The following is a 20,446-nucleotide window of genomic DNA, read 5'->3' on the forward strand; positions in this document are numbered from 1 at the left end:
CGAATACTTAGAAGCCAAAAATAAAATTTAAAAAGCACTTCTGAGATGCTTTTATTTCTTGTAAGAGACTGTTGACATTCTTTTGCCTTCAAAGTGAAATCATATTCAGCGTGGAAGTGAACTGCAATCTCCATTGAATGTAGCTATTGAGAATTTAGGATTAGAATTCTCCTTTGTTCCAGAAGACCATCATAATGGTGCACATTTAGACATCAAAGCATTACTTTATGAGCACAGGCATGTTTTAATGTCCTATTACAGTTTGTAGACCTGTTTCTTTTGATAATGAAGATGTTGTGTCATCAAGCCTAGCCTGGCACATACAAAACATATGCTGGCAGGTTATTAAAAATTTCAGCTTCTTGATGAAAGACTATCCTGCAGGCTAAGAGTCCAGAGAAAGACTCCATTCTGGGAGAATTATTAGAAATGAGAATATGACTGTAAGCACTAAATTATGTTAATACTTACAAATAGCATCATTTGCATAGCAGTTTATGACACGATGCCATGATTTTTCTCATTGGTATGTAGTAGGCAACAGATTAAAAACAGTGCTGTTTATGGGAGTTTGAACCGTTTTGAGATTCTTCTGCATTCTTATACAGATATTGGTTTTAGATGTAGGCGTGATTCGTGTAGATTCAAGGATCATCTTTTTTTCTACTTATCTAATTTATTTGACTGCTTGCAGTTGAGACTTGAAACAGCCATAGAGAGAGCAAATGCTGAAAAGCTATAATCACATTTTGAAAATCAGCAGCATAGATATGTAGGTGATTTTAGGAGAAGCAGAATGTTACACGAAGACCATAGTGAAAATTGAACAAAACTCATTTTTTTCTTGGGGGTTGTTACCAACCTTATCGTCTTCATCCTAGCAACTAACAAAACATACTTCCCCCAACAGTTTCCATAAACTCATTCACTTAGCAACTTATTGAAGTTTAATGAACCTCCACACTGGTGCACACTCCAAACCTCCACTCCCCAGTCGGGGTATTTCTTTTCATTTAATAGTAATAAAGGATCACACAAAGGAAGGCATACTTGGAGAGGAGCAACCTTCCTGGACATTCTCACCAATGACAGAGTAGAGAGAGCTAGATAGACATTTGCTGTCTACCTGTCCTGGTGGCTTTTTCTTTCTGTTTTATGGGTAAAACTTCCTTCCTCCATTCTGGACTGTTGGTTTTGTTAGCAGTGATGCTATTTGTGATGCTGCTTTGCCAGAGAAGATCTTTGTCAAACAGCTTTTCTGCATAAAGATCTAAGCCAGTTTACTTCTGCACAAGAGTCATGAAGCCCTTCATTGGGTCTTTGTTACTCTGGATGGAGAGTACAGGATGTACTTGGTGTCAGTTTTACCACTTTGGAAAGGAAAGAAAAGTATCTCCTAAGTGCTACTATTATAACATTGCCATTTTTTTGCTTCTTCTTTGGTGTATTTTGCTAGACATTTGATATTAATTTGGGGATCACCAAAGGGAAGATAGGTAGGTAGGCAGGCAGGGAAGGAGGTAGGTAGGAAGGTAGATAGGTAGATAGATAAGATGATAGATAGATAGATAGATAGATAGATAGATAGATAGATAGATAGATAGATAGATAGATGAATTCAATGTACCCAAGAGTAGAAAAATAAACCAAATTCATTGTTTTGCTTCCTTATAAAACTGAGTCAGCAAACAAATCACACTATCACAGAAGAGAAGCTCCCAATCAATGCCTTAGAACACCACATCTCCATGGGGAAGCCCCCATCCATTCAGATGGCCTCATAAGTAGGTCATGAAAGCCACTGTAGGATTGGTGCCTTATGTGGAATTTATGTGGTCCCAAAGCACATTGCCCTGTAATCACATAAATTTTTAGAAAAATTTAAATGGAATATTATAAGATTAAAGATGTATTTAATCAAATAAATGCATAATCACTTTTCCCAAACATAGCTGTTTTCATTTTCATGTATTAATTTCCACATGGGATATATTTATACCTACATAATAGTGTGTATACTATTTAAATATCAGATCTTAAGCATTCCCCATGTTTCATCTTCACAATTAACGGCTGTGTCATATTCCTTCCCACTGATTTACTATAATATAGTAAACCTTTCAACTAAGTTGGAAATGGAGGCTATTTCTAACTTGCTTAATACCTCCACCTCCTCCTTCTCCTTCTTCTCTTTCTCTTCTGCTTTCTCTTCCTCCTCCATTTTTTGTGGGGCGAGGCACCCAGGAATGCATTTGTCTCTAGTTCCATGTTGCCACATTACTTCATAGGAAGATAATTAGTGAAACAGTACAAAAACAGTGCTCAAAAGTACCAAAGAGTGCTAAGGGACAGTGACCAAGGTGGGAATCAGGTTACTGTCAGTGGGGTCTTACCCATGCACACAATTGCAAGACCATTCAATTGCACTCAGGCTCAGGGTCCAACAACAACAGAGTTTATTTAACAAACAGGAGATTGGGGAAAAGGAAAGAGTTTCCTAGGACACAAGTGGTCAGCTGTCTCACCCCAAATAGTGTCTGCAGTGTCCAGAAGTCCCAAACAAAGGCCATTCATGGAAGATGAAGTGAGAAGGCAGTAGCCCACAGCTGCAGCGTAAAGGCTGAGCTGGATGCCAGACCAGACAGTGATGGGCTCAACAGTACCAGGAGGTGTGCTGGAGAACCAGAGGCTGTGATTAGCCTTTGCGACAGTGGGCAGAGCCCAGTGGTGCTCCTTGAAGGCAATGTCAGAGGTAGGGTAAGAGGCAGGTGCAGCAACTGAATCTTTGGGAAGGTCCATGGAGGTCTGGCGATCCAGAGGTCTGGAAGTTTAGAACTCTGGAAATCCACAGAGGTCCACTGAATCCCATGAAGGAACTCAATGCTTCTCTCTCTTCAGAGGCCATCTGCTGAAAGGCCTCTCTCTTTGGAGGCAGGCAGCAGAATGCTGGTTCTTCAAAGGTCAGGAGCAGAATGAATTCTTCTTCAAAGGTGGTCCAATAAATCCTTCTCTCTTTGGAGGCTGGCTGTAGACTCCTTCTTCAAAGGTCAGGAGCAGAATAAATCAAGATGGCTTTTGCTCTGCTCCACTTCAGGGTGCCCTACCCGACAAGCCTGATTAGACTATTTTCAGTTCTAAACATCTGACTGGGCCATTTAACACCAATCAATTCATTTTCCATTTTTTAATACTAATAACTAATGAAGTGAGCTTCAACCTGATCGGTCTATTTAGTTCACACTTGATTGGTCTATTTAGCTCACACCTGATTGGCCATTTTAGAATCCTAGAGCCAGATATAAAAGAGGAAAAAGCCCAGCCTGGTCTGCTCTCAGGTCAGGGCAGGCTTGTGGGCCTGTTGGCTCCAGGGAGCCAGGGCCAGAGTCAGCCATCCTGGGGCTAGGGGTAGTGGAACATCCACAGCCAGTGGGCTGAGGCATCTTGCCCCTTGACCTCTGGGCACCACAGGGATCCTCTTATAGTCATCCCAACTTTCAAAGCTACTAGCAGAGAATAAACATACTAGCTTTACTGCCACCTTGCTGGCATGATGTTATAAACTGTTTTCACTTCTAATTTAGATGTCAACATGCATTTTATAATTATTGTTATTTGATTACTAGCAAGTAATATCCTTTGTCTTCATTTATTGCTTATATTTTATATTATATATATTTTATATATTTTTCTCTAAAAAACACAGCATCTAGAAAACCTAAGATATCATTTTCCCTAGTCATTAAACTACATATAAATAAATGATTATTAATTTGTTCTTTTATATATATTTGAGTTTTTTTATCTTAAAGTCTTGACTTCTTGGTTTATGATTTTAGTAGTTGTCAGACTATTGGCCAGAGATTAAGCACTTTGTAGATCCATTAATATACTGTTACATCTTGACAGTTTCCCATATTTCTCAATAATAATAACAACAATAAATAGCAAGATAGAATACCTGCTCGATACCAGGCTTTCTGATAAACATTTTACGTGAACAGTTTCATTCATACTTAGAAAATCCCTGAGCTTCTTATTACTTTCACACCACTTTGCTAAGGAAGGTATTGTTGTTATTCCGTTTACAGATGGAGAAACATGCTTGGGAAGTCAAGTGACTTGTCCAAGTTCATATAATTAATAAATGACCATGCCTAGTTGGAACCACATCCACTCCTCCTGGCCCAGTGTTCTTGTCACACTGAGCTGAGTCCATTTAAAAGACCCCTTATAAAAAAATCCCTGAATGTTTTCCCCTTGGTCCCTGCTGCTGTGACCCTCTGTCCTTGTTTTCTGCTTCCTACACAGATTTGTGGAAAATGTAAACATCGCTGTAACTCAGCAGCCACTGGCCTCAAATTTCTTCCCTTTCCTGGTTGACAGTGCTGCTGTCCTCCGGAAAGACAGGGAGCAGGGTGATGGTACCTACCGTCTGTCCGTATCTACACCTCAGAGCTGCAGAGCAGAGGACTGGGAGCCCTATCCCCTTCCCTAGGATTCAGCCTTTACAACTAATGCCTCACATTCCTCACATCTTATTTATGTGCATAGATGATGAGAATGAGTTTAAATAGCACCCTTTGATCTGTAAATTCTTACAAACTTTGAATAGCCTGTCCTCATAATCAGATAACATTAAAAAGATGACAAGCATTTAAAGCCCGTTTTTGGATAAGCAACAAAGTATTCAGTTTGTTTCTGTTTTTTCAGTCTCCTATTCCAGGTTTGACATGCTAAATGCCTTTTTAAGCAGAATGAGTGTTGGAATAGGCTAGTCTGAATAATTGAACATTTGGGGATAACAGAGGTGATCTGGCTTTGTGGGATTCCATAGCGCAGGCACACAGAGGCTACTGTGGGGAACCATGGACAAATCAGTTCAGCTCTCCAAATCTCCATCTCTTCATCTGTAAATCGGGACAATATTAGTACCTGCCTCGTGGGGAAGACGTGAGAATTAAATGAGATAACCCTGGTGAAATGTCTAACAATGTACTTAGCATGTAATAAATCCTCAGAAATTCTACCTTTTTTATTAATATTACCATAAAATTGCATTACAATTAAATACAGGTATAATTTCATCTTTCTTTGGTCCTTTAGGACCTTGTAGGCTTCCACAATATCGCATCAATTACCACTATATATGATTATGATTGTTGGCGATACCTTATGCTGACATAATTGTGTCGATGCAGTGATTTAGCCAGATGCCTTTAAAAGAATAAATCTTAAGAGCAGCCTGGTTTATTACAATTTGAAAACAGAGGGCCTCCCGTGTGTATCAGCGGTTGAGCGCTGGGTTGCGAAGCTGCCCACAGCCTCTGAAGCACCAGTTCGATCCCAGCTGCTCCCCGGCCACCAGAGGAGGGTCCCACAAGGTGTGCAGACTCTCCTGCCGCCCGCTGCTAGCAGTGTACTTCGGTCCTTCTGCCTGCTCTGCTCCCCGCTCTGGCTCTGGTGAATTCTCTCACCCTCCCGCGCTTCTGACTGTACCCAGTGCTTGTATAAATACTTTAAAAAAAAAAAAAAAAAAAAAACAATTTGAAAACAGAAAAATAATTCCAGTTATTTGAACTTTCTGCCTGTAGAGTAAAGAGGCACTGACCTGATAAAGTAGAGATCATTCTGACCAAAAGATTGAGACCGGGTGTCTTCATTTTCTGGTTCCAGTTGGTGTGTTTTCTAATTAGTGTAACAGCACGTCACCACAATCATTGGAAAGTCTTAATCATTTACATATTTTTTCTTATCTCTGAAAATGACTTAGAATGTTTTCTTCCAGTTCACTGGTTATTTTCATGAAGCTGCCAGGGTTTGAGGTGCTTCTCTGTGCCAGAGGAAGATGACAGGAGAAGGAAAATTGCCTCCCTAAGTTAAATGAAAGCAGGGTACCCCTTCCGAGGACCTATAATAATCAGCTATACAAGCTGTTGGTTTGTGTGTCCTATTGATTTAATATGCTTCTAATCAGTACATAAAGCTATGGGCCTGCAGTGTTAATTTTTCATATGCTTACAAAGTACCCTTTGATTTTCTGTCACACGTTAATTACAGCGTTTTGCCATTAAATAGGAAGCTTTGTGTAAACTAATTACTAGGTAATCATTGTCTACTGCAAGCGTGCTGTTTGTACCTTTTATTTTATTCTAAAAATGCACAGATCTCACAGTCTGGAAACACTCTACCTTCCAGCCATTAGCTCTCACTAATTCATAGCATTATTGTGGTGAGAGTGTAGGAGTTGTAATTGTTGTGGTATCAGAGCTGTTAATTACCGGAGTAAACAGTTGAAATGGTGCCAAGGTCTATTGTACAAGGCAGAGAAAAGGAGGTTTAAATGTTACTCCCACCATCTGGGGACTAGGGGAGAGGCAAATGCTTGAGAACAGCAGTGAGGCGCTATCGCCGCTTCAGCTCCAGGGTTGGCAGCCATATGGATCCAGAATATTTTGAATCAATTGAATTTAACTGCCAGTTTTTCGCAATAACAGCGTGGAAGGAAGGAATAAAGCAAAAGATGAGAGGAACGAGAATTGGTTAGTGTTTTCACATCCAGGAAGTCCCTGTTGGAGTTCTTTTGGAAATGTCCGCTCTGCTGAAAACCACAGAGCAGGCTTGGGTATTTGGAACAGATTCAGAATGAGTTTTACTCTCTTCTGCCGGCAACTCTGCCATTTGCTTCTGGTCATCTGTCCTCTGTGCCCCTTGATGAGAAAGGGATGCCCTTGAGAAGATTCGGACAATAGTATAATGGTGCTAGATCAAACAAAATCCTCACTTTTAGAACTCACTGATTTATTAGCCTGTTATGTTAATGAGCATGATCTTGAGAATAAAAACAATAATAAATATAGAATGCTATTACAGCCTCATCAAGTATATGAATCTGTAAATATGGAAATACCAAAGAAGGCACAGCTCTTCTCTTTGCTTAAGAGGAGATGCTAGCCATTTCTTTTGTATAAATTAAACCATAAATTCTCCTAATAGTCTCTCATTTCATTCCACAAACCCATCCTTCTCCCCAACTACTTGAATGAAAAATCAAGTTCAAAGGTCATATGTGTTTCCTTTTGTATTTAATTTTTAGTTAAAGAGCTTTGTCAGCATACGCGATTTTCTCAAATAGTAATATTTCTCTAGCTGGAAAGAAACCTATTACCAATAATAATAATTATGGCTACTTGCATTTATGGTTGATTTTAAAACTGCATGGTTTCTGCTTTAACATATTGTGTAATCTTTAAAACAGTCATATGTATTTACTTGATGTCACTCATATATTTAATATAGTTTTCTTTAAGATCATCTTCTACGTTAAAAATATTTTGTAAAAATCAGCCACTTGCTGCTGTAACTACTTTTTAATATCATTCCCCAAACATGAACATATTCTTCTTTTTTTAAACCACCATGATTATTTATTTTTAATTGTTTCTTTAGCAGATGTTGAAGCAATTCAGGGTGCAGGGCAAACAGCTCCTTTAAAGAGAGAGACGGTAGACAGCCACATACACTGCAAACCCTGGACAGTGTCAGGGTTTGATGGTGGCTGTTTTGACCTGGAGAAAATATTTCCTGCATTCGTGTTTCTGCAAAATCCCATTACCCATTTCCAAGAAACGCTTAATCTTTATCTATTGAAACCCCCAGCATGCAGTGCGACAGGGTGAGCCTAGAAAGAAAACCATGACCCCCTGCAGTGAGGGGAAAAAAGAAACAGCAGCTTAAGTGCTGGAAAGTTGAAAGGGAATGAACCTCTCTACTGTTTCTGGTGGGGGGGAAGCAGTTGTGCTGAGCTTTGGAATGGAGCTGCAACATATGTGCCTCAGTTGGACAAAACGCTTCTCAAGTCAAATCAACTGCTAGGCCTGCATGTTGGTGCAAGGTGGAGGCCTGGATAATGAGGGACCAACTCCTTGAGAAGCAGCGAGTGGATAATACTACATAAGTATGGAATTATATACCGCATTTTCACCATTCTGTTTAATGAGAGCCGCCACCGCAGCGAATCACTTGCCACACAGCCGAAATGGGCCATTAGCTATCAAGGGAAAATTGTCTTTGCCGCTTTCAGCAGATGGAGCAAATATTTTACAAAGCAATTTTACATACCAAAAACATTTGTGTGCCTTGGTAATGTTGGCTGTTTTACATTATGTTACCTTCTACAGCAGCATAATTTTCCATCTCATCGAAGGCAAAGTTGGCATTTTTGATTTTTAAATTCTCAATTAACAATTAAACATGGAGTATTAAAGCAGTCCTTAAACTTTAAGTAGGTGTGGGAGGTAGTTTATGACTTGCTGAAGACATTTTCATTTTTTCTTCACCCTTTCAGCATATTTTTGCACTCTAAAAAGGGACTACTTCTAATGATCTAAATGGCAAAGAAGGAGCAAAAACTTCACGACTGACTGCAGAATGAGAGTAACCATACAGAGTGATCAGAGCATTTGCTGGCTTAAGGTCCATCATGCTGCGGGTCCATGGTTTGGCCCACCCACTTGTATCAGTTTAAAGTGTTTAAACTTCAAGCAACAGGAAATCCAACTCAAAATGACTTTAAAATAAAGAGATTTTACTATCTTTGGTAACTGAAAATCCAAAGATTGATCTGGATTCCAACAAAGCCTTAATCCAGTGGTTCAGTATCTCCCAGGATGAAGTGACTTTCTCTCTCCTCTCAGTGTGTGTACTTCATTCCACCCTAAGGTTGCTGTCCTCAGGATGGCAGTATGGCTGCCATGAGGTCCTAGAGCTTGTCCTGGGCCAAGCAATATGAAAAGAGACTATCTTGCCAGGAAGTATTCTCGAAAGAGCACAAAGCTTCTTTCTTAAAAGGCCCCAGCAAGTGCTTCATGATGTTTGATTGGATCCTGTGTCTGTCCTGGACCAAGCACTGGGGTCAGGGTATGGCTTTGCCAATCAAGAGTCCACCCTCGTGCTGAGGTTGCTGTTACTCTCAATTAATCTGCACAGCTAGTAATGGGGTAGGGGCAGTTCCTAAGAGGAAGTTTGGCATAATATTACCATGAAAGAGGGGTTGAAGTTGCTGAGCAGTCAACAACAGAGGTCCACTCCACCAATGTCTCATAACTTTGACAGCACAGACTTAGCATCACGTGGACCATCTAGTCTGACCCAGACTGACCATTGATACCCCTATGGCAGTTACAGACACAGACTCTACTGCACTGTGGTATACTGGTAGCTGCTGGATTTGTGTCCTTTTTGCTACTTCATGGTGTTGTGACATGAAATGGAGATGATAATAGTTACATCGGAGAGTAACTGAGATTAAAATATATATATACATAAATATATATATATAATATGTATATATAAGCCCCCAAGCACCACAGGCCTGCCCAAGGTAAGCTACCAAGAAATGAGTTATTATTTTACCAAAAAAAAATAATAATGACAATGTAAAATGTATCCCAGGCACAGCAAAGAAACCTGTCTAAATTCACTTGCATATTTGAAATCCCTCCCCTTCTCTCCATCTCTGTGCCACTAGGCAATTCAAATCCTGATCACCATTCATGGCACCCCACACTTTACCCTCTGAAAGAGGCAGCAGGGGTGGTGAGAGGCTCCCCCAGGAGTCAAAAGGCAGCCAGATCGCTCCTGCGGTCTCACTGTATGACTGTACAAGTTCCATTCCCTCTTCTGTTACATGAGGCATTTGTCTTAGATGGTCCATATGGTCCCTTTCACTGCTCACAGTTTTGCTTAGTTTTCAGGTCATTATCTTGCCCTTTTGACCTTATTCCAACCTCCGTTTCTTGCTCTGCATCCTGCTCTTGCTCTGGCTGTAATCCTGCAGCCATCCAACAGTGTACTCTCTGTCCTGGGCGCAAGCTCTTCATGCCCCCTCATCCCCTATAGTGCTGAGTCTTAAGAGTCCTGCGGGGGGTCTCCACACAGTAGTCCTCCTATTGTGGGTTGTACTGCCCCACTGTCACTTAAACACAGTTCACTTAAAATTTTTTCTACACCCCAACCCCCAACTGTTTCTCTTAGTGTTTGCTGTAGTTGCCCTTTCTTCCCTCAGGGGCCTTTTGGCATTGTTTGGCTACTATCTAGTTGTGAGCACCTGGAGTTGGTGAGCACAAGGTCTTCACTCTACCTCCATCTTCCTCATTTCTCCATTCCTCTGTTTGGGAATATCAGAAGTCTTTATAAAGCAGAACCATCCAGGGAGGAACCGTGGTTTCTCTTTTGAACACTACCAATGTCTGACGTGGGAGACTGGGGGTAATTTGCTCAGTGAGTTATTTTACTTAGTTCACCTCTGCAGATCTGGCAAAGGAGCTTCTAAAATAAAATATGAGTTTTGATGGGATTGATATTTAGAGCTTTCTAATTTGTATTCCTTCTTACTCTTCCATCTCAGTACACACACACACACACACACACACACAAACACAAACACACACATACACAGAGAAAAAGAGAGAATTTACTTGAGAAAGTTAACTCTCTGGAGTTTGAAGTAGCTTACTCATTGAGGGCAGTATTAAATTGGATATGCTAGCTGCTTCCCCTGAGATACCCTGAATTTCCTTCAGTCAAATATCTCTTCCTTTAAATTTATGCTTTCTTGATAGAAAAAGAGAGAGCTGAGAGGCAATGTCCACGTGCGACAGGCAAGAATCCCAGGATGCACTGGTCGAGCTGATGGAGGCCCCTTCTGTCTTGGAAGCTTCCAAGGTTAAGACTATGGGGTAAATGTAGGAACCCAAGAAAAGATGACAAGCCTTTGCAGTGGCACATATGGGGCCAAAGTTTTGCCTGGATGGAAAGGGCTCGGGCGTATCTGCGCCACGAAGGCCAGCTGCTAATGTGCATTGCCAGAGCCAGCCTGATCACAATGGAATAACAATCTGGAATTTTGAATTTTTTCAAAAATTAAAGTGCAGTTTTCTAACATGTATTTACCATCCACAAAATATATACTTTCTTTTTCTTATCCCCAGAGTCCTTCATTCTAAATTCTCTGCTCCATCTTAGAAGCACTGACTGATAGCCCATAACCTTGTTGTGACTCACTGACAAGGAACTCTCTGTCTGTTCATTCCACAAGTTTGTAAGTGGAAGATGTGCCCAGGTGACAGCTTATAAAGGACATTATAGACAGCCAGGCAGCTAGCCAGCTATCCATCTCCAGCTATGGCTACATTAGAGAGGTTGAAAAGGTGAAGGAAGCAAACTAGCAATGGTTCCCCGTACTCCATTTTTTTCTGTCTTCAGTCACATGTGGAAAATCATCCAATAAAAGAATTTCACCACTCAGCAAGTCCTCTCACACATGCCTCTTCATTCTAGGTGCCTCTAATTCCCATCTATAAAGTGGGATAATATTACCACTGCACAGGCTGACCTCATTGTGGTATTAAAAGGACCACATGAGAACATGAACGGGAACCTGCTATGGCAAGATGATTCACATGAATTTAGGGATTTGTCTGGCATAATTTTGTATGTCTGTGTGTGGTGTATGTGTGTACCTAAGTTTATTCTGGACAGAATAAGCCTGAATAACTACAGATTGTCCCTTTCTATCATCTGCCCTTAAAGTTGTGGTACTTATGTTTGAAGTAAGCCAACGGCAAACACTAGAGAACAGAAACTCCCCCTGAGAAACTAAGCCCTCGTTCCTTATTAGGAAGAGAGTGTTCTTAGCTTGTTACTCCACTGCTGTGATGGAGTCCTCTGTACCAAGATCTGAGGTCTGGCCTCACCTATCAGTTCACAAGCAGCTTCCAAATCTCCAGCAGAAACTGTTGAGGGTGATGGGGGTTGGAGGTGGGGAGCGATAAAATGAAGCTCTTACACACAATGTCATTTTTCTGCTCTTTTTTGAATATATGAGCTACAGGTTCTGCTCTGTTCCCTTTTTGCAGGGATGATAGCAAGGTCATTCTTAATATAATCCTTATATTTCCTATCAGAGACTTGCAAAATAAAGAAATAAATCAAACAGTTAACACCCCTCCCGTTATTCCTCTCCTTGTCTTTTTCTTAGGGAGTTAATCGTGGCCCCAAGCTGCCTCTGTGTGCCCCAGCATTATCCAGCCAATGCCTTCAGCTGTGTACTTCTCATGATGGGACATGATTCAGCCTCCAGATTCCTGCAGCAGATTTTCCTCTAGGAAATCTCCCCCCTTGCTGTGGCTTAATACACAGCACAAACGCCGTGGGTCAGACAGAATGGTTGGCTTTGTAAGCAGAGGCAGTGGCAGTGGCCTGGCCTAGGATCTGGATGCCTCACACGAGCCACAGTCTTACAGATCACTATTGGTCCTCACAAAGCAGTTGCTACTGAGTGATGCTTCATAAGTGTCACCTCATTTTTCTTCCCAGTGCCCCTCAGAAGGAGGCAATCCCATCAAATCCACCCCAGAAGAACTGGTGGTTCCTCAGTGGTCACCTTCCCCAGGTGTCTCCTGACAGCATGGAGGGAACATGGTGACAAGTTCCACATTTTCTCTCCTATAATATTAGCTATTAAGGGCTGGACCCTGGGGTTTACCACTACCAAGATGCATTTCATAAACATTCCCTGAGGAAGCACCAGGGAAATGATCCCAAAGCTACTGAACTTAGAATCCCCCAAGGAACTGAGGAGGTCAAAGAAATGATGATGCATCTGCCTGACTCTGGCTGAAATAAGATCCCATGAGGGGTGCATGGAAGGTTTCCTGGAGGAAAAAATGACAGGAACTAATTCAGAAAGGGAGAAAGAGGAAGAAGGAAGACAGAGGAAAGAGACTGAGCCAGGGCAGTTTGGGGCAAGGCTGGGAACTGAAAAAGAGAGAAATGAGGCTACACTAGGGAGAGAGATCAGGTTGCAGATGGCCTTCTGCATGTGTCATGCTGACATTCTCCTTGATTCTCAAGTTGATGGAGATTTAGCTTCAAGATTTGGGTTGCAAGGTTTTCACCTCTTTCACATCTTCACCCTCCAAAATACATAAACTTTTTTTTTTTTTTTTTTTTTTGCTAGTGTGGCTACTTAAAAGCCCTGACATTCTGTAAGTTATTCCCTGTTTTTTAAATTGTGGTAAAATATACATAATGTAAAATTTAGTTTATTAACTATTTTTAACTATTTTTAAGTGCACACTTCAATGGTATTATATACCTTCATAATGTTGTGCAGACATCACCACCACCCATCTCAATGCCTCTTTTCATCTTGGGATATGAAACTCTGTACCCAGTAAACACTAACTCCCCTTCCTCCCCCAACCCCTGCCAACCTCTGCTTTCCTGTGGTCCCTGTTATTTTAACTATTCTTTAAAAAAATTTATTTATTTAGGCACACAAGAACTGGGGTACAGGCCAGAGGTGGGGGGGTGAGAGGATTCACCTGAGACAGAGTGAGGAGCAGAACAGGCAGACTGATTGATATACACTGCTGAGGGGAGCAGCAGGAGAGACAGGAGAGGTCTGCTGCACCATGTGGGTAACTCCCTAGCTGATCGGGGATCGAACTTGTGCTGCAGAGGCTGCAGATAGCTTCACAGTACTGTGCTTAACCCCTTGAGCCACCAGGGAGACCCTATTTTAACTATTCTGAGGACCTGTACTTTTTGAGAAATATATTGTGCCATGAATGGCCACATAGCAGATAACTGAGTAGATGGTTTACTGCCTTTCAGAAGCAGAGCAAAAAAGGCTCTTCAATCAAGGCAGAACAAGGAAGCCTCCCCTATCCTGGTTGAGGGGCTGGCCCTCAAGTTTTGTGGCCTCGACACTAGGTTGTCCAGAGCAAGATGAGAATCACTTCATGAATCATAGACAATTGGTCTTCTGTGCTAGGGTAGAATGATTTTAACTGAAACAAGTACAACGCAAGAAGAAAGATTAGTTTGGAGCGCAGTGCTCACAGAAGGAACAAAGGAGTCCACATTATTGGAACTGGGAGTTTTGTGTGTTTGTTGATGATTTAGATGCAGGGCTTTGGGGAGATGAGGTAATGCATAGGAAAGACCAGAAAAAATGTGTACACTGTGCAGGATGTGACAGGGGAGAGTCCCACTGCTTTGAGAGCAGTTTTCTCTGCCTCCACCTCACAAGGCAGAGGCTCGCTGCATGCTGCCTCCCCAGCCCTTCTTAGCAGACCTCCCCAGCTGTGCAGCGAGTCATCCTGAACTGAGTGCGGGGCCGGGGCATTCTCTGTTTCTCATGGCATTTTTGTTTTGTGTGTCAAGCACTTACTAAGCTAACTCTCCTACCAGGATTTTCTGGGTATTTCAGAAATTAATCAGATTATTTGGACCTGCCTAGAATATACTTTCCAGACATTTGCCTTCTATTGTAAATCCTCAGAAGGCACTGGACCCAGAATGAACCAGATGTTCTGGGGGGAAGGGAGGTAGGGCAGACCTACCTTGTTGGGAAACTGGAAATAAATGAGTATACAAATTATTTCTAAGATTTTTCACAGTTTCCATTTTTTTACAATTTCTCTGAATTGCTGAGTGCTCACTCACAGATTTGAAAGTCTCCCAGCAGCCCAAAGCAAGCCTGAATTTTTTTTGTCAATGTCCCATATTGGAGATATAAATACTGTCTATCAAATGGTCTTGCATCTGCCCAACTCTGGCAGAAAAAGATCCAATGAGCGGGGCTTCTATTTGAAAACTTTTAAGACTTTAAAACTTTAACCAAAGAATTTTGGAGACTACATTTTTAAGACTTTAACCAAAAAAATTGTCCAGGCAAACCGAGGCTGTTTTTTATCTAAAAGCCAGGACTCTTGTTCATTAAAGGGTTTCCTACTGTTTTCATCTTAAATGGAGCCTCTGAAGTTTCAGGTGGTTTTATGATAATAGAGCATCAGCCTCATATCTAGTCAGATGAGGCTATGATCCTAGGAGTATGTCAAGTAGATTAAGGGCGCCCAATACCCCTTTCTCACCTAAAATCTTGCATTCTGCCCCACCTAAAATTCTACCTTTAGTGTCAACCACAGTTTATGAAATTATAGGGTAGGAGGGGCCCAACAACAAGAGGAAAAGGGCACAGATAAAAGAGAAGGAGGTGCCACAGAAAGACACTGCCAGCCCCATAATCTTTCCCATGGTCAGCCCTAGTACGGTATTAGGATAAAAATATTCAAGTCTGAAGGATCTTAGGAATACAATGGCCCTATTCTTTACATAAAGGGAAACTGAGGTCCCGAGTGGAAAGGCTTATTGCCCCAGGACACTCAGCTGGTCAGGCGGCAGTAGGTCTGAAACTGGGGTTTCCTGATGCCCACACAAAAGGCTGTCTTTCAGAGACAACAGAACACAATTGTCAGCAATATTTCGGGGGCCAAATCACTTTGAAATATGAAAACTGATATGGCTGGAAAAATAGAGAAAAATTTGAAAATGGCTTTCTGACTCTGGGTAAACAGTAACCACATTTTTTTTGCCTGTTGGAGGCCTGGTTTTTAATCACTCCACAAGCAGTTTTCATTTCTGTAGTAAAATTGCTTGTGGTTCTATTTAATTTGTTTCTGCAGGAGCCAGCTTTGGTGAAGATCTCCGAGGAGCTGGCGGGCATTTTAGCACAGCACGCACAGCCAGTCAATGAGAAACGGTTCCCGACGTGGAGGAAATTCCTCCAAACATTTCTCAGTCAAGGTAAATAAGACTGTAAAGTTTCTATTGAGGATTAGGCTACACAACCTAGAATTTTAGTTCTGGGTCAACTTGGGGCCAATTTAAATATCTTGCATCTCTTGTGTTGTTTATGAAAAGTTCTCCTACAAGCAGATTTTATTTGCTTTTAAACCTTGCCTGAATATTTATCTTGCACTCTGTCTCTTAAGTAAATAGGTACCGAGCATACCAAGCATGATATGCATAGTTCAAGATTATGGCCACCTCCAACCCCCTTTTATTGTACCAAAAACCTCTCCTGAAGGGTTGCTTTTGGAATGAGATGACGTGGGTCTGGATCTCATCCATGACTTTGAGCAAGGTTCTTAAACCCTCAGAGGCTCAGTTTCCCCACTTGCCTACTTTACAGGGTTGTTGGGAGGAGTCACTGAAATACAGGTATATATGTTTCCACCAAAGAGCCTGACTCAAATGGGTCTTTAATAAATGTTAGTTTCCTCGGCCATTTTCTAGAAGAGCAGAAATGACCTCATTTCTAATTTTAAAGGTAGTTCCTAAAAAGGATCCTTTACTGCCTGGGAATAAAGCCAAGCTCCATTCTTTTCATCCTCCTCCTCCTAACTCATTCTCATTTTCTAAGGAGGTTAGGAGGTCTGCAAATGAGGGAATGAATAGAGAAGATGATACTTGTCTCCAGTTGTAGAGGTCGCTGTGAGAGGGCTACACCCACACATGCCCTGCACACTCTAGAAGGTTACAGTGTAAGGCAGATCTCCTTGTATGCTTACCCATACAATGAGGTTAGGATAACAGGCCACAGAAGATGCCTTTCCACTCTATCCCCTGCTGTTGTCATAATATTATTTTATTAACATTAACATATAATAACATCACACTAATATTGTGCTGGATGACAGCAACAGCACACAGATGACAGTGAGTATGACATAAGCACAGCTAGTGCTAATTTTGTACCAGGCACTATTCTAAGTATATGGATATTAATTAATTTGCTCTTCCTAACAATTCCATGAGGTAAATGCCATTATCAACCTGTTTTATAGATGGGGAAACTGAGGTACAGAAGATTAAGTGACTTGACCCAAAAAATTACTCCATTAATGCACAGTGGAGTCAATAAAAGGCTCATATATTTAGCTCAGTGTATGAGAGAGTGTCAGAAAGGAAGGAGCTGTTGATTGTTGAGATATACTGGGTGGGTAGGGTGTGTGGTGAGGGGGGAGGAAACACTCTGTCAATGGTTTAATCAAGGGATTGGATGGTGAGCCATCTAACAAGAAGCTGAAAAGAGATTCTTCATAGGGAGAAGGGGGTGGGAAGTTATGCTGCATGATCTCCAGTATCCACTTAAATCTAAATTTCTGTGATTCTACAAAATTCCACATGCACCCATTGATAGAAAAGTAGAACTAAGCACCAATGCCATGCTTAAATGGAAGAAACTAAGGTATGTACATTAAAAAATCATCAACAGGGGCTTTTTCAAGTTATGAGAGAAAGACCATGAATATCTCCAGGTTCATCCAAGATAGGCTGTTAGGAAGTTTCCAGATCCTCTAAGATCAGCCTATAAACCTTCCTTTAACCTATTTTCATGTGAGCTTTGTGAATTATGAAGGGCTTTCCCAGCCATATCTCCTCTGAGTTCTATAAACACAGCTTAGGCTTTGCTGTGACCTCCTGTTCATCTCTATTCTTTCTTTCAAGCATATCGTAAATTCAGTTCTTATCTGGGAAGCAGAAGAAGCTTTATTAAGCCAATTTCATAATGAATGGGCAAAATAGGCTTAAAGTGAGGAAGTGACTAGAGCAAAATCACATGACATCTAGGTAGTGAATGGGAACACAATTACCTTCCACAGTTTTAGCACATCAACAGTTGGGTTCTAGTAAGTTATGTGTTCTCTAACCTCTGCCTGGCACAGAGCCCAGGGCGTACAGGACAATGTGCAGAAATGCTCCCTGCCTGAGCTGGTTTCCTGACTCTCTCCACCCTCTCCCACCATTGCCTCTTTCATTTCATTTCTCCTCTCCCAAGTATGCTTACAGCCACAAAATGTGCTACAGATTTGATTCCTATATTGTCATAGGGTTGTCTCAGAGGCAATACTTTTTTTTTTTTTTTTTTCAAAAAAAAGGAATTAATTGCTTTGAAAGGAAAGAAAGTAACAGTGAAAAGATTATGGTCATGAATCTGAGAAAAATGGTACAAATAAGAAACTTTGAAGTAAAAATAATCTTCTGAGTATAAAAGATAATGTGTTTCCACTGAAGCACTACCTTTCAAAAAGTAGGTGACAGCTAAAACCACAAAGTCAACTGAATCAGAGAGACTCAGTAGGTTTTTTTTGCTTTTGATGGATTTTGCTGCTGCTGTTTTGTTGCATTTACCTTGCTAAATCCAAACAACTAGTGTTTAGTAGGCGTAACACATGCCAGTAGGCCTCATTTGAAGACAAGCACATCTCAAACCAACCAAATAGATAAATCAGTTTTCCTTCTAAAACTCAGTTTTCTTTGGGGCCTGCTCCAACCAAATATAGAGACATTTAAAGAAAGTGCCTTTTGTATAAAGAAACTGATGGCTGCATTTGAGAATGGCTAAAATCCCAGGATTTCACCATCTATGCCATTCAAAGCCATGGGCAGAGGTCACCTTCCAGCAAATGTGTAAAAAATATGCCAAGTTTATCTATATATTGTCAGATTCCAGAGGCATCTTATCTAGGGAAAACTTAATTGTTTTTACTTTTAAATTACATCATCAAATTCTTTACAAGTAATACTTTGAATGTTTTTCTATAAAAGGAATAGACAGTAAGACATGTTAAACCACAAACAGAAAACCAGGCCATGTAACTTTTGTGGATACCACTGAGCTATCCCACAAAATTAGTCAGGACTAATGTCATCCCTGTCACTGAGCATGCAATTTGCCTCTAAAGTTTTTGACATTCAGGATAAAAGGAAAATATGATCAATTACAAAGCTCTCATTATTAACAAGGAGGTAGCACACTTGTTCAAATGTTTTACTACTGACTTTGTATAGGAATTCTTTTGCTGACACAATAGTCAGTATTCTCTCATGCCTGATAAAAACCCTAATGTGTCAAAACTTCAAAAAGCCGTTCAAGAAGAAAGAACAGGGGTCATCAAGGTACAAACTCTGGACAATGGGCAGTTAATTTCTCCTGAGGGATCTGCCTTTAGTCCTTTAGTTCATTATTTGTGTAATGAATGGGCATTGCTTTCACCGTCTTCACAGTGTCTACCTAATTATGATCTGAATCAAAACAACCATTCCTTAATCTCCACTATTTGCCAAGTATTGGGCTACATACTATACATGTGGTATCTCTAATCTTCACAAAAATCTGGTGAAGTAGAGGTTTTAGGCCCATTTTACAGATAAGGAAAATGAAGTTCAAAGAATTGAAGCTATTTGCTCAAAGTCTTACAAGAAATGGCCAATGCAGAATCTGGGCCTGAGTCCATCTGCCAAAGTTCAGCCTCTTTCCTTCTTCTCTCACTGGGTGCAGCCCATGGGATCACATCCTTTCACCTTCTCTGTGCTTCTCCCTCCAGGAGGTGTAATTGAAGCATACCCACCAGCACAAAGTATCACCAGCTTGACGGTGGACATGCTGATAGAACCCAATGGAGAAATAAGGGTGCTGTCCACGGGGGACCAGTTTCATGCCAAAGATGCCTTCATCTCCTCTGGTACCACCATGCCTCAGACGTCAGTGGATCCCCAAGTTCTCAGTTCTTTATGCCTCCGAATTGGAAAAGCTTGTAAAATGAGAAATGTCATTGGTTACTTTTCTATAAACCTAGTGACGTTTATTGATCCAATCACCTTGGAACAGCAGGTAAGTTGACTTCATGCCTTGTAAACTACTGAAATATGTAGATTCCATACTGTCCATGCCCGTGCAACAAGGAATAGGAGAACGATTCTAAGATTCACTGCTCCTCTGACAAGCTGACTCTGTAAATTCAGCATTTACACCTTCCATGCCACATAAGACCAGACACATAATACAGGATTAGGGTCTTCTAATTTGGGTACAGTTGGAGTTTAAGTGACTGCACCTCATCCCTCATCAGTCTGTTGAATGGGGCTCAATTCTGCCCATTTGTGTTCTGCCAGGTCTTATGGTGAAAATATCTTATGCCATCCAGACATCAAACCTGTCTAGAATCTGTTCCTCAAGTAGAAAGTCAATAACTAAAAAGAAGTTAAGAGTCTTTGTTTCTGCTCCTTATTAGTATTTACCAGCAATTCAGGTTGTCAATTTTTTCTTCTAAAAGATGTACTGGGAAGTATTTCATAAATAATAGAGGGTCTAAATAATAATATAGTGAACTTCACATGCCCAAACCTAGCCGAAGACGTACAGAGGTGCCTATCCAGCCTCCAGTCCACGGACTCCTTGCCAGGCCTTCTAGGATGAGCGTCCTCCCAGAGGTAGCTCTTTTCATACACTTGGGGCTTTTATTCCTTTCCATATCTTCATGCTTTTACTGCAGATGGATGCAGTAAATAAACAAATACATATAGTTAATAAATAAATATAGTTAAATAACTATAAATAAATATAGTTCTATTTTTGCATGTTGTTAAAAATTTTATAGATTATAATATCCTAAATATTATTATTCAACCACAATTGCATTTATTCAATGCTTCATCTGTGGGCACACATGGGCACATAGGTGGCTCTGATGCACAATATGCTAGATAATAATTTTTAACCTTTCTTTGTTTTGCTTCTTCTCCCCCAAAGTGT

The 20,446-nt window shown here is 40.9% G+C and overlaps 1 protein-coding gene across 9 annotated transcripts in view; it reads left to right on the plus strand.

The window, feature by feature from the left end:
- Positions 1–20,446, plus strand: part of IQCH (IQ motif containing H) — a 207,870-nt gene that overhangs the window by 133,361 nt on the left and 54,063 nt on the right. For 7 of the 9 annotated variants that reach the window (XM_037502778.2, XM_037502779.2, XM_037502781.2 and 4 more), the window contains 2 exons: positions 15,531–15,651; positions 19,239–19,525. In XM_037502778.2, coding sequence (XP_037358675.1) covers positions 15,531–15,651; positions 19,239–19,525 — 408 coding nt within the window. Of the gene's footprint in view, positions 1–8,344; positions 8,435–10,619; positions 10,801–15,530; positions 15,652–19,238; positions 19,526–20,446 lie in introns of those variants that run through there. The other 2 variants (XM_037502782.2, XM_037502783.2) reach the window with 2 other exon arrangements.

The sequence above is a fragment of the Talpa occidentalis genome, unplaced genomic scaffold, assembly GCF_014898055.3.
Source record: "Talpa occidentalis isolate TD23 unplaced genomic scaffold, MPIMG_talOcc4v2.1 talOcc4.11, whole genome shotgun sequence".
Lineage (NCBI taxonomy): Eukaryota > Metazoa > Chordata > Mammalia > Eulipotyphla > Talpidae > Talpa > Talpa occidentalis.